Source organism: Myxocyprinus asiaticus, chromosome 25 (assembly GCF_019703515.2).
Source record: "Myxocyprinus asiaticus isolate MX2 ecotype Aquarium Trade chromosome 25, UBuf_Myxa_2, whole genome shotgun sequence".
Taxonomy (NCBI): Eukaryota; Metazoa; Chordata; class Actinopteri; order Cypriniformes; family Catostomidae; genus Myxocyprinus; species Myxocyprinus asiaticus.
Window position 1 is genome coordinate 36,162,396 of NC_059368.1, and position 15,804 is coordinate 36,178,199.

The 15,804-nt window shown below is 37.0% G+C and overlaps 1 protein-coding gene across 1 annotated transcript; it reads left to right on the forward strand.

The window, feature by feature from the left end:
* Positions 1-3,064: 3,064 nt before the first annotated feature.
* On the forward strand, positions 3,065-15,070 carry rhag (Rh associated glycoprotein). The gene is made up of 10 exons (XM_051655361.1): positions 3,065-3,352; positions 9,805-9,988; positions 10,179-10,329; positions 10,819-10,966; positions 12,698-12,864; positions 12,951-13,088; positions 13,188-13,309; positions 13,405-13,478; positions 13,633-13,706; positions 13,792-15,070. Exons 1-10 carry the CDS (start codon positions 3,166-3,168, stop codon positions 13,864-13,866), a joined length of 1,320 nt encoding a protein of 439 aa, XP_051511321.1. The 5' UTR covers positions 3,065-3,165; the 3' UTR covers positions 13,867-15,070.
* The last annotated feature ends 734 nt before the right edge of the window (positions 15,071-15,804 follow it).

The window sequence follows — 15,804 nt, forward strand, 5'->3', positions numbered from 1 at the left end:
AAATCACATAAAGGAAACATAAAAGTAATCCATCTGACTCCAGTGGTTAAAACTATATCTTCAGAAGTGATATAATAGGTGTGGGTGAGAAACAGAACAACATTTAAGTGCTTTTTTACTCTAAATCTCCACTTTCACTTTCAGATGTAAAAGTGAAACTAAACAGGCACCATATGTGACTTTCAGATGTAAAAGTGAAAGTGGAGATTTGGAGTTTAAAAGGACTTAAAAATGTTCTGTTTCTCACCCACGCCTATTATATCGCTTCTGAAGATATTAATTTAACCACTGGAGTTGTATGGATTACTTCTATGTTTCCTTTATGTGATTTTTGGAGCTACAAAGGTCTGATCACCATTCACTTGCTTTGTGAGGACCTACAGAGCTGAAATATTTTTCTATAAATCTGGGATGGCATAAATGTTGAGAGAATTATTATTTTTGTGTGAACTATCCCTTTAACGAGAGAGAAGTTGCACGGTGGTTTTTTCCCTCATCTGTGCATTGTATGATAAGAAATAATGTTTCTTTGTATATTTTTGATCACCAACTGTCTGCAAATAACAGAAAGGATATTAAAAGAGACATGAAATGAAAATAGGATGCCTGGGTCTCATCTTTGGACACAAAATACATGGACCGAAGCAAAAGGAAACTTTTACTTGTATAATGTGTATTGAATAGCTTGTAGGCTACAAGATCTCAAATTCAAATCTACAAGCTCGAGTTCTGAAACACTTTTACCTTATAATAGACATCCAACAGTGCGTTACACTGGTCTGTAGCCATGCTTTAAAACTGAGAATTTTGTGAAAACAGTCCAGGGAAAATTTTAACCAAAGTCAGAGCTGATGTTGTTAAATGCAATATCAATGCCATTTCACGGCTGAACTAAAGCGATGGTGACCGCACGATCACTCAGGGCCCGCTGCTGCCAAATAAGGTAAATTTCCTTCAGTGTGCGCACTCACGAGACACAACACGCTGTAAAAAATGATGCTGAATCCAGCTTCTTAATCGCCAGCTTCTTATTCATTAAAAGGATTGCGGCGCTCATTTTCTTTTTCCCCACTACACAATTCATGCCCTGGCAAGTAAAATCTGAATATTTACTCGCCAGTGGCTAATAACATACATATTAAAGTCATATAGCGTGAAATTTGGTCGCATATGCGAGTGATTTACTCGCTGTGCAGAGGGCTGCTTAAGTACTTTTCTCATCGTTGTGACGGAAATATATAGCTAGTTGAGCAAAAAGCACTGAAGATACAATAATACTGAACCCATAGTCTCAAAGAGTTCTCTCAGATCTTTAATTAAAGTGAATTAAAGGGATAGTTCACCCAAAAATGAAAATTCACTTATCATTTACTCACCCTTATGCCATCCCAGATGTGTATGACTTTCTTTCATCTGCTAAACTCAAATTAAGATTTTTAGAAGAATTTCTCAGCTCTGGAAGGGTGCCCAAATTTTGAAGCTCCAGAAATCACATTAGTCAACATAAAAGTAATCCAGAAGACTCCAGTGGTTAAATCAATATCTTCAGAAGCGATATAATAGGTGTGGGTAAGAAACAGATCACTTTCACATTCTTCTTCTTGTGTTTTTTTTTTTTTTTTTTTTTTTTGTGATTTACATTCTTTATGCATATCAACCCCTACTGGGCAGGAAGAAGAATTTAAGCAAAAAAGGACTTAAATATTGATCTGTTTCTCACCCACACCTTTCATATTGCTTCAGAAAATATGGATTTAAACACTGGAGCCATATGGATTACTTTTGTGATGCCTTTATGTGCTTTTTGGATCTACAAAGTTCTGGTCACCATTCACTTGCATTGTATGGATCTACAGAGCTGAAATAATCTTCAAAAAAATCATAATTTCTGTTCTGCAGAAGAAAGAAAGTCATACACATCTGTGATGGCATGAGGGTGAGTAAATGATGAGAGAATTTTCATTTTTGGGTGAACTATCCCTTTAAGGCCATGTTGTGCAGTCTTACAAACAGTCATTTAGAGGACAGTTCTACTGGATTCTCCTGATGTTTATTGCAGGCACTGGTTTGCAGTGGGTTTGCTTGAAATACCTGGTGAAATACTGAAGAAGTGAATGGTGAACTACAAGTTCCCCTTTTCAGAATCCTGTTTCATTAGAAAGAATAATAGCACTAATAAATCTAGAAAACAAACTAGCTTAGTTGTTACATAATTTAGTTAAGATACTCGTTTAATCTTTCTAATCTTTTCAACAGTGTTTATTGTTTTTAGTGTATGTTTCTTATAGAACACTGTAGCTCAGTAGTACACAATTGTTTCCTGTAACTGTTATAAGTGAGACGGTGAACTCGTAATCTCCATCAAGGCATGGGTAACAATAATAACTTGTGAAATTGTGGGGTAAAAGGAAAACAACCTTCTTTATTTAGGAAGTGAGGACCAAAAAGCATTAACAGCAGCACCTGTCTGTTCCATGCTCCACTACTCACTACTTTAGGGCATGTTCACTCCTAATTCTGGTTCCTATAAGAAAAAATAAAAAGAGTAAACAACCAAGATACAAATTGTGAATACAGAATTGTAAATACAATAAATAATTCAACATGAAATGTTTAAACACTATAATAATGTGCAAATAAAAATAGAACTAATAAAATAACAACGAATAATGATAAATTCTTGATTCTGATTTATTATTATTGTCATATAGTAACAACACAAATCATTATTACACAACTGAAATAGGCAACTATATCTGTGGCAAACCAATAAAATTCCATGTAATACAAATAACAATTTAGATGCTACAAATCTGGCAATGGTTCTTATATTTATGGTTCTCCAAGGAGACATATAAGCCATATATTTTTACATTTATTTATGTTTTATGATTTAAAACACTGTTCTTATTTTACATAAATAGAACAGAAAGGAAACCCATTCCCACAGGCACAGTGCAGCAGGGGGGTGTCTCCACCCCACCTTAATTGTCTCTACTGTCATTGGCCTTCCTCAAACCTGCAGCCAATTCAAAACCAGACGCCACTTTCATGACTCCCCCCACAAGCCACAGATAGTGGAAAGAGTGAAAGAAGTGTAAACGTGAGGGAGAGTCACTCACTCACAGAGTAAGAGCAGAACAGACACTGAGAAAGTGTGAAAGCATGCCAGCATACGCCACCAACATGAGGATCAAGTTCCCCGTTCTGGCCTTGATACTGGAAGCTGTGACCATTATCCTGTATGCTCTCTTTGTGGTTTATGATACTGGGGATGCTCATGGACATGAGGGGGGTCACCATGCTACAGGGAATGAAAGTCATCCTGAAAGCCCAATGACCCTCTACCCCAGTAAGTATTTCTCAGATCACTTCTGCTTTTTTAAGATGGGTTGTTGACATGAAATGCTGTTGGGAAGCTGGCATGTCCTGAGGTGTGTCAAGCTATACTCCATAAAAATGATTACTTTTTAATTATTATCCAGTGTATCTGAGAGACTACATAGAATATTTGTACTTTTAAAATTGATTTGTCACAACATAGGTGTGAATAACAGGCAAAAAGGTGATTAAAATGGTGAAAATAAAAGATATGGTGACTAGTTACAGCATCTAAAATATACACTTTACCTTAAATACTGATTCTGATATAATTTCAAACTAAAATCTTAATGTTGACACGTTATGTGTCAACTGCTCATATATGGTATATTGTATCCCACTAGTACTGAAGGTGAAAACTAATTCATATAGGCAATTAGACACCTGTTTAGTATATTGTTATTGCACTTGTACTGAAAATCTAAAAAATTGTAGTAGAAGAAAAGCATGTTTCCTGTTTTCTCACCAAAGACATACAGTAAAGTTGAATAAAAGATAGCATGGTGCACCCTATACACTGAAAAATAAATAAATGTTCCCCAAAAAAATAAATAGATGTGCTCTATGAGGTAACATATAAATTAACTGGTTTGATTTAAGTCAATATATTATTTAATATGACTAAATCAACCTGACTATTACACCAACAAATCTAATTTAAAGGGTTAGATCAAGTAGAAATAGCTCCTTAAGGTAACAATGGCAGGTTACCTCTTTTTACAGTATAGGTGGAAAACATTAGATCATACAATAACTCACTTGTTTCTCCTAGACAGCAATGAGACTAAACTGAGAGCAAATTGGTTCCTATTAGTTCATTTTCCTACTTCTCAGATCCAGTACTCTAAACTGCTCTAGAGTTTCAGAAGGAAACCAGCAATGCCACAGACTATGCTTGAATTTACCAAGATACCAAAGTCTGCAATCAAAAGTCAGAGATCTCTACATTAACTAAAATTCCAAATTCCAGTCCAAATTATCTGAGGTACTTTATCCACGTCAGTTTTATAGCTCATCACTTTACTATATAGTCTCATTTGTTTCTATGTTTATTTCTCCAAAGAAAAAGAGAAACATCTGAAACTAAGTTGATTAATGAAACATAACTAAGAACTCAGTTAGGTTTCCTGAGCTATGACAGAGCAACCTTTGAGCAAGAACATTTTCCTCTAGGTCATTTCTGCGAAGCCTTTGGTGGTAACATGTAACTAATGTTCATTCCGCACGCAAGAACCTAAAAATAATCCCTTCAGAGAGAAGCCAATGCCATGTCTCTCTTTTCAGGACAAATAGGAGGAGGGTGATGATGGTCAGCTTTAGTGTTTCCTTCATGTCAACTATCTAGAGAATGCCAGCCTTTATTACATAATAAGAGAAAACATTTGTATTAACAATTCAATTCAATTATCAATTCAAGCTTAGTTGTAAGTTGCATTCCATTAATTTTCTCTGCATGCTAGGCTGATTTGCAGAGATGACATGCATTGGTTGTAAAATGCACTTTTCTTATCTTAATGTTGCACTCATGGTTGCTTGGACATGGTTGGGACTGAACCCATCCGTGGGGTGTGGAGAGTATGAACATGCAAGATTAGTGTCAACGCCACATGCACACTCAACGTTTCAAATCAACCCTTCACAATTTGTTATTTGACTAATTCGCTTAGGTTTCAGATGTGAAAGTACTTTAAACTTATACTGTTCAAAGAATAGGGATAGGGTTAGTCATTGGATTCATCTGTCTAGGACCTGTCTTTTATTTTTATTATTATTACAGCTGTAGTTTGATGTTCTTTGTGGTGGTCACAGCACTTCATAGAGACACTGGGCTGTTCCAACACCCTTTATCTCATAAACAACAATTTTCTCCAACAAACAGCAGCTTAATTGTGCAGTTCAGTGCAATCTCCTGAAGATGCAACACAATGTATTCACCCTTTATAATAACTTCTTTACCATGGAGTGGTAGGGATATATTTATGACATTTATGAGACCAAATGTACACATTTTCTATAACTGAAGTCTAGCTCCATACTTGCTGATTTTTAAAATATCCCGAACAGAATTAAAATAAGTCTTATTAAAAGAACTGTAATTATTTGTGGGCTTTTATGTAGTTGACCACACTTAAGTACTGGGCTAAATCCATTTTAGCTTGTTTGTTTATGTGCAGGGCATGTGAAGTGGTTACTTGCCTCTCTTTATAAAACAGGGTGACAACCATATTACTAAAGCATACACATTCTTTACCCCCCAATGAACTTGATGACCTCTTGAAAAAAAAAAAAAAAAAAGTGAAAAGAAAGCATGAAAATAAAAAGCATATGTGTCTCTAGTCTGGGAAAATTTAAGCCATTGGTCACTCTGGGTCAGGGTCGTACATGCGAAGCATTCCAGAAATGAGTGAGAAAGCTTCAAAGAAATGAAAATAAAGGGCATTTTAATCTTGGCAACAGAGAAAACACACATTACAAAGTTATGTCACTATGCGCTAAATTAGCGCTGACAGAATGTAATTAAGTCGTTCATTACAGTACATTCGTAGAGAGTGGAAACTTTCCACCCATTAGGAAAACTGACCCTTTGAGACTTTATCAGCAAATTTGTTGCACATGAGGGATACAAAAAAATGTTCACTGAGAAAATTATTCTGTTTGTTTTAAGAGTGGATCATGCACCTTTACTCAGCCGGCAAAGTTGTCTGTTTTCCATTTCCAAAGTTTGCTCACATGAAATAACTAGGGAAAACTCCCCTACCTTGCCGACCCAATCACTGTAAATATGTATCGCTCCCTGCTTATGAAATAGAGATCAATAGATAGATCAAAGGGAAAGATTTGAAGGGCTGATAAAGGCTGATAACCTTGGTCATTCATCTGCGTCAGAGGCTCACTTAAATGTTTTTGGGTGGTTAACAGGACTGCTTTTTATTTAACCTCTACTCACTTTGCAAAATGATATTATGTGGTTCCTTACACATATCGCAGCAGTTCCAAGGAGAAGTATCTCTGAGTGGCTAAAACCATTTTAAGAATGGCTTTAGAAAGTTAAATCATTTTTAAATTAAATAATTCTTCATAACAGATGAGTTTTTTAAGGTTAATGCTCTATCGAGATCTAAATCAACAAAACCTACCTCCCTATCCTTAACCTTAAACCTAAACCTAACCGATAGTGTCATAAAAAGCAAATGTGACATGAAAAACGCTATTGCTGAAGCAAGCACATCATTTTGTGGTCTATCCATTTCTATCAGTTGAGCTATTGCAACCATTTTAAGTGTTAATTGGAGTAAAAATTAGTTCAGTCTGAACTTGTGCAGTTGTTGTCTTACAAATCAAAGTAGCTAATAATATCAACGTAACCAACCTCTGGCCATCGCTACACATCACCCACCCACTACTTTAATTTTGATGGGTGAGGCACTGTCAAAAGATGGTCATCACGACTCTGTAAAGTATCAGCACTCTGGAGCCGCTTTTTTATTTATTTGTTTTGGCTTCTTTTGGCTTTTTTTTTTATTTTATTTTTTTATTTGAATACGCTAAATGTCACATTATATGCTAAGACCATGCACTGATGTGAGTGAAAACACTGAAGACTGGAAAACAAAAACAGGCTTCCAGTATGAATCAGAGGACACCTCCACGTTCAAGAAAAAGTTGGAAAGTAAAAGTGTTTTGCCGTAATACGATAGCACTATGTGAGAAACGGGGCAAAAAGGGCCTCTTGTGTTCAAGAAAACATCCGTGATCCATACAGCGAGCCACAAAAATTTTGGTATAGTAATGTGATTCCATGAGACCAGGTAGGATGCTCAACAATCATCATAGATTGGTAACTAAGAAAATCATTGCTTAAAGAGAGACCTAGAGCAAAAAATGTTGCCAAAGTACCACAGTGATTCCACTGGGAAAAGGGCAGGAAGGCTGTGATAATACAATAAAGCTTGACTATATAAAAATTTGGGGATCCTATTCTTTTTGTGAAACTTCAAAAAATAACCGCAGTCATAATTTAAGTCATTTGTAAGCCGCTTCGGATAAAAGCATTTGCTACATGTAAAATTTTGTGTAATGTGCAATAATAGATCGCATTCTTTTTTCTTTCTTTTTAAAGATGTCTTGCATAACAAGATAAGAGCGAAATTTGGTGATTTTTAATCTTTGCATATTTATCTGAAGTTTTCCTGATTAGTCTATTCAACAGGTGCGTAGATAGCCCTGGGCTTCCGGGGCTATAGCCCCGAATAATTTTTCTCTAACCCCGAAATCTATCTCCATCATTCCCGTGGTGTGCATCTATTTTCCTATGATTGCAAGGTGCTGTAGCATCGTCCCTCCCCTGCTTTAACACAAGTAGAAAGTTGCCTGTGTGCAGACTAAGTGGCTGTGTTCACAATAGCATGCAAGCATACTACTCTTACTGTTTCTGCTATATACAGATACGGCCTAAATAGTAAGAGACGTATGCTTGTATGCTGTTCCAAATGGCGAAAGAGACACTGCACCCATCACTCTCGCGTATTTGAATGAGAGACTGAAAGAGGAGTGTCCGAAATGGATATCCAACTGTTTTGTGTTAAAAAAAAAAAAAAATACACACATCACACAATTCGTCAGATGAGAAAAAGCAGTAAAAACCTCCTTATGGTTCGTGCAGCTGCAGCCCCAGCCAGAAGATCTGTGTGTGCTCGGGCAGGTTAACATGTTCTATGACAGCTTTTAACTGGAGACAGTAAACCAGAGGCATATACAGTATATAAACTTCAGCTAACTTCCTCGAAGCACGTGAATGAATTAAGCTGTATTTATTTAGTTTTTTATGTCTTCTGTTAAAGCAGCTGTTTTACACACAATATAAGCTGTTATCAGTATTACTCTGGTTTATAATATTTAGATATACGTATAATCCTTAAAACAGAGATAGAATACACGTGTGCTCTAGAAATTAGCAAATTTTAAGTCACGAGCCAGGACATTCGCATTTTAAAAAATATATATTTTATTAAGACACGATGCCATAAACCTCGCAAACATTCTAGAATCTAGAAAATATTTTTTTCCTATAAGCACCTATTTTAGCATATTTACTGCCTGTTATTTTCTAAACTAAGTTAAAAACACCAGACACACATCTTTGAGCAGCATATCTGAGACAATAGTGAGTGGGAAATTTTAGTTTTAGTTTCAGTAATATTTAAATATTAATTACATAAATGACACCTCACAGATGTAACATTTTAAAATGTTATTATAAAGTGTTTTATATTTCTATATTTCATAAAAAGTACCTTACGTATCCACAGTGGTCTGGGATAAGCCCTGAATATCCACTGACCCTAAAAACACCCCTGCTGTTCAGTACTATCATCGTAGAGTAGTTATTTGTGCATGGTCTGCTGCCAGCATGAAGTATGTTATAAAATGAGGATATGGTTGTTTATATAGACAGCAAGCAAAGTGCTTCTCCACTAAAGTTGGTCGGTAGTACGTACAGGGGTTGTCTGTTATCTAGATGGGCTTACCAGATGTCAGACCATAAGTACTATGATTGATGATTATTTGGGTTTGACCACTGGCAAGTTTAGATTTCGTGTGGAGACCCAGAGGATTACAGAGTGGGTGGAGGGTTTCAGAGGCATTCCAAGGAAGCCTGAAGTAATGTTCAGCTATTCAATGCGTGTTGCCACACCTTGTGGAGGTCCATGCTCTAGAGTTCCTCTTGTCTCTCCAGGGACTGAGAATGAGACCCTGCATCTGATTATTATCAGCAAGCACAATAATGTAGTATGTATCCTGTGGCCTGAAAATGTGCCTTTCTGATGAATTAGGTGTTCTGGATCGTATCCTATCTCTGTCCAGCAATGTTGACTGTCGTATCCTATCTCTGTCCAGCAATGTTGACTGCATGGCTTCCTGAGTTGGATAGTCTTATATAAAATTTCCTTTCTGCAGGAAAAATGAGCAAATGCCAGCAGACAATCAGTGAGCATATTCACTTATTGTGAATTCATATGAACTTTTCTAACTGGTTAGGTATCTTTTTAACTTAGCATTTCCTTGCTTCTGTCTTTATCTTACTTGACAAACTCATGTATGGGGAAACAACATAGGTGCATGGAAAAGGCTGGATTTCTTGGATGAGTCTGATCCAAGATGAAGCATATTTTAACACTCATTACAGTCATGTGAATAAAATTACAACCATGTCAAAAAGAGTTACAAGGGGCACTTTCTAAACCTGTCAGTCGTAGACTAATAGAAGAGCACACAAGACATTTTACAGCAAAATAAAGACCACGCTAATTGAACTGTTCCAACATTTTTGCAGGAACTACTTAAATAGACATCTTGTTTGCTGAGCAGATATGTGTTACTGTATAAAGATACTTGGCATCAGCTCTTTATCAATATCTGCAGTGTTTCAGGATGTACACGTGATGATCTTCATTGGCTTTGGTTTCTTGATGACTTTCCTGAAGAGATATGGCTTCAGCAGTGTGGGCATCAACCTGTTGTTGGCTGCCTTTGGCTTGCAGTGGGGTCTTCTCCTCCAGAACGTCTGGGAAATGCATGGTGGCAAAATAAGAGTGTCCATTGATCGGTAAATGCACAGTTACTTTGTTTAAGGGGATGACTCCAAGTGAACAGACCTATTGACACAGATTTAATTAATCATCAAAATTGAAATGCTCAGCTAAATTCTGCATCCAATCAATTTGATCCATTCAGTTTATAAAATGCTAATTTTGATAAATATGCTCCAAACCTGTCCCATAACTTATTTTCTGCAGGATGATTAATGCTGACTTCAGCACAGCAACTGTTCTGATCTCTTTTGGGGCAGTTCTAGGAAAAACCAGCCCTGTCCAGCTTCTCATCATGACCCTATTGGAGATCACCATCTTCTCCATCAATGAGCATTTGGTTGTGGAAGTCATTAAGGTTTGTATATTTTACTACTGTATTTAATTTCACAGAAAAAAAATAAAATATTATTGTTTTTAAGAGTTGCATAATATTGGTAGGGACAGATCCACACAAAATCTATGCACATGCTATCTGATTTGTTGCAAAATGAAGCTGGGCTGAAGATTAAGGAAAAAGCAGTTTAGTCAAATTTCTATCTCCTTCCTAAAGGCATAAAGCAGGATAAACTTCATAAACACACCCCCATTGTTCCAAGAACAACTGGGACACATACAGTATTGTCTTAACACCCTTTTCTTCTTGAAGAAGATACAGTGCCTTGATTACATAAGGATAAATGAAAGCAATGTAAAAAAAGTGTGGAACTTACATATTTGATGTTGAAAAGTGTCCCAAGTTTCTTAAGGGAATACCCCCTATTACAGCAGACTACAGCAGTCAAACATGAACTTCTACCAAACGTTTTTACCAAAAGACTTCATAAACATTTCCCTATCTCAACAGGCTTCTGATGTTGGTGCCTCCATGACCATCCATGCTTTTGGGGCTTACTTTGGATTAGCTGTTGCTCGTGTTCTTTATCGCCCTGGTCTTCAGAATGGCCATGAGAATGATGGATCAGTCTACCACTCAGACTTGTTTGCAATGATTGGTATGCTTTAACCCTCTGTGTTGTAACCAACTATGAAAAAGAAACATGTCCTCTATTTCCCTTTGTAATCTGAATGACTAACAAAATCTTACAAAAGACTTTGCACATATATTCCCAGAGGTGCAAAAACCATATATGCAATGTATGCAATGCATAGGGGCGCCATGTAAAGGGGGGTGCAAGCGGCTCACTAAAGGTGGTGCAATCGGCCTCCTTGACCCCTCCAACATCCCTCCCTCCCCCCAACACTTATAATGGATGACACTCCCCCCCTCGCTTGACAGATACATGGGGCACAAAATTTAGTTTTGCATACCCGCTTGGAAATGTGTAGTTGTGCCCCTGTATATTCCTCATGGGGTTTCCAAAAATATCTATTTCACGAATTGGGTTTTATCCTTTGAGGGTCCAGACTGATCTCAGCCATATCACCTCGTAGCTCTAGACTGGTTGCCCACTGAAGCTAAGCAGGGTTGAGTCTGATCCATAGCTTGATGGGAGACCTCCAGGTTGTTGCTGGACTAGGTGTTAGTGAGGCCAGCATGGGTCTCTGTGGGTCCTAACGCCCCAACATGCTGATAGGGACACAAGCCTGTAAAAAGCACCATCATTGGATGAGACATTAAACGAAGGTCCTGACATTGGGGACTGGACATGGTCACTAAAAATCACAGGGGTTCAACCCTGGTGTCCTGGCCAAATTCCCCCATTTGTCCTTATCAATCATGGCCTCCTAATAATCCCCAACCCTGAATTGGCTCTCTCAATCTACTCTCTCCTCCACCGATAGCTGGTGTGTATTGAGCGTACTGGCACACTATGGCTGCCGTTGCATCATCCAGTTGGATGCTGCACACTGGTGGAGGTTGAGGAGAACCCCCTGTTCACAATGTAAAGTGCTTTGAGTGTAGTTTCAGAAAAGTGCTACACAAGAGTAAAAATGAATTCATTAAATCAACTTCCTGTGAAATTGGAAACAGTAGGTCGACTTTTCGTTAGGTAAAATCGGTCTGTGCTTACCGAAATTCGAAACACTGCCCCCCGTGTGAGCACCTTTTTCTATGGCTGAAGCAACACGCTTCTGGTCACGCCACAAGGGAAGGTTAACACACTTGAGCCAATGCAAAAGAGTCAGATGGGAGATGGTACTTGTTGTCAGAGAGTCAGCATAATGTGGCCAATCATAGAGTACTTTGACTTTTGGAAACAACATGTTGACTTCACGTGGATTTATGTTGCAGGTCATTGTGCATTCTTGAAGAATATCAGTAAACACTTTATATTCAAAAAAACTTGCGATGAACCTTAGTCAGGATAGATACCATATTTGATTAGAGGTGTGTAAAAATGAGGCTGTGAGGGCTTGGACATTCAATGGGCTATGTGCCTTACTGTTGATCGTACAGTTAACATTTCCAAAAACTTCCATTTGAACTAATAAACTCCAGAAAACATGGATTTAAAAATTAGACACAACTTTTAATGCTTCTGTCCCTCAAAGCCTAGTTTTCATTTCTGTCAAAATAAATATGGCATCCACCCTGACTAAGGTTCATACACAATCTAAAAAACATCTACAGATGTCAACAAATTCAGATTGGTAGTTATGTGCATTAGAGTACCAACACTAAAAGTCCATAAATAAGCATATAAATATAATTTTATAAATGTAATTCACCAAGCATTCTGTTTGTAAGTACATTCACCATTCCACTCTTCTTGTGTATCTAGGCACAGTCTACCTGTGGATGTTCTGGCCCAGCTTTAATTCTGCTATTGCTGAACCTGGTGATGCTCAGCTTACAGCCGTTATCAACACCTATTTCTCTCTGGCTGCTTGTGCTCTCGCTGCCTACGCCACCTCCAGTCTGGTGGAGAAGAGGGGAAAACTTGACATGGTGAGTCAACCAGTCTTTCTGTATTTTTCCAGATCTCATGTTTTAGCAGTCCATGTGCTAATAGACTATCATTTTCTGCTGTACAGGTCCACATTCAGAATGCCACGCTGGCTGGAGGTGTTGCCGTGGGTACTTGCGCTGACATGAACATCCAGCCATTTGGAGCAATGCTGATTGGAATTGTTGCAGGCATTATCTCCACCCTTGGCTTCAAGTTCCTCACTGTATGAGTCTGAAACCAGGAATTTTCATATACTGAATACAATAAAATATCCAGGGATCAAATAGATAATTAATCCGTTATTTCTTTATGGTTTCTTCAGCCCATCCTTGCCTCCAATCTTGGAATCCAAGACACCTGTGGCGTGCACAACCTACACGGCATGCCGGGCATCCTGGGTGGCCTTGCTGGCATTGTGGCGGCAGCACTTCAGAGGAAGAAAGGGTAGGGCAGTTGGAAGTCATTTATGTTGTGTCTTTAGTATTTTTATTAATAATTAAAGTAGCAAATGATTTCATTTTTGTGCTTGTTTTTCTCAGTGTTTCAGCAGCTTCTCAGGCAGGTGGTTTGGGATCATCTCTTGGGTTTGCTTTGGTGGGCGGGTTGATCACAGGTTGGTACTTTTACCTCCACCACAAAATCTTTTAAATGTTAATTTTTAAAATGTTAAAATTAGTATGTAACACTTCCTTATTAAACTGCAAACACAAATCTAAGACATTTGACATAAGACTATGTTTTTTGTTTTTTGTTTTTCCCGCTTCCAGGTCTGATTTTGAAGATTCCATTTTGGGGACAGCCGCCTGACCAAAACTGCTTTGATGACTCCATCTACTGGGAAGTAAGTCAAAAAGAGTGCAAAATCAACAGTTTTTAATGCTCATAAAATGCCTTTTAAGGTAATTGTGGGTGTGTTTGACATGCAGCTACCTGAGGAAGAGGAGGAGACTGAAGAACGTTTGGCTCATGGCGATTATTCCAAGAACAAAGCAGAGGCTTAAAATGCTCTTCTCCAAACCAACTTACTTTACAAATCAAGAGACCTCATCCAATAAGCACCTCAGGGCTTTTCAACCATTAGCATCTCCACCACTTACTGAAATATTTCAAACAGTGAATCCACATATATGAGGAGATGTCATGTATTATATTGTAATTGGTGTTTTTTTACGAATACATGTAGCTGAAATTTAAAAATGCACATGATGCATGTAACTCATTATTACACTAATAAGTGGTCTCTAAAACCTTCTCATATTAGGCATAACATAACATGGTTAAAAGTATATTACAAAGTTCATAATTTGACCACAATGAGAGCAATTAATTATAAGAACAATAATAGAAATGGCACAATTAAAAATCTATTGTCGTCATGAAAAGAACTGATCGTGCAAACCAGATACTATGAAGCTAATAAACATATAGTGTTGTCAGGACAATCAAAGTTGCTCACTGTAATGTGCCAAAAATCTGAGCCATTGTGAGACTTCTTGCCTAAGTGTCTTTTCTCCAAGTAGTTCAATAAGCTTTTTTTTACCATAGCCAGTTTTTTTTGTCATCACTAAAGATATATCTTCACTGATGCTTCATAAGCTTTCATAACATAAAGTATTTTTGCAAATCATGCATATATGTCCATATACAAAGAGAGATCCTTCAACATTAAAACATTCTATCAACAATTATAATTAGCCATTATTGTAATCAGTAAAAACCCTTTATGTAATGATATATGAATTATTTTAAACAATTGTATCCTGAAAACTAATGTAAACTTTTATATTTTCACACAAAGTCTAATACTTTAATATGAACTCAAATACATTACAGATTGTGTAACATCATCTTTTCTCTAAGGATTATTGTAAAAATGATGCAATTCGAGAGCCTACATTAAAAGCTCTTTAATTGCACTGCTTGAACTCTCAGTTAGCAGTACAAATAAGCAGACGTGATTGGGTAGTCAATGCTTGCATCTAATGAGACTTTTGAATGTCTTGTTATTTTAATTTTAAGAAAACATTCAATGTATAACATCATGGATATTTGTCTTAATGTAAGCTGACTAACTGATTTAACTTTTGTGTTTTTGAATGTATGTGTTCCCATATGCTTCACTCCCAAATTTAGCACCACTTAATTGTATTTGAAAGGTCTGTGAATGTATTAAACTTTTACTGTCATTTATAAATTTGGCCTGAATTTAGTCTGAATTCATTTTTTACATACATTTTAGTATGTGGGTATAAATCAGAAATAAATCTCTCACCGCTATAGACATGAGGCGCCTAGAGAGCCTCATTTACTAAATTAAATTGACTGTACTTACGAGTTGCAGGTGTGGTTATTTTAACATCAAAAACATGAACATCAAAAACGTTAACATGGCGCCTTTAGATTATAACGTTTTTTCCCATCTAAATGTAGCTTTATTAATCAGCATGTTACGAGCCTTTCCTAATAAACAAACAGATTTTTGTTCTACTTTTGTGAAAATTAGATGTCATCATGGATGGTAAGGAAAGCCTATTTATACTTATTGTGCAAACAATATTTTAATGCTTCACTGTTATGTAAATTGTTTGTTTGTAGTTAATACATTCCCACTTTTAGGAAAATATAAAAATGGTCCTTTCAGACTCTTACATTTTTATAAATGTTCTCTCAGGGGATATCCCTGAACCCTCATACAGTGTGTTTTATCTGTCAAAAGGCCTCCTGTGTCCCATACATACAGTATATATAAATATTTAAACACATAAACTGTACTGCTGTCATTCAGCTTCAAAACGAATTGCTTATCTTATCTTTTAATATTCATATCCAAGTGCCCTCGACTGATGAAATCTTGATGAAATATTTTTATTTTTTGGTAGAAAAGATCTCTCAGACCCCACTACATAAGCTGTCTCTGGGCCCCCAATGTCCTCATCCCT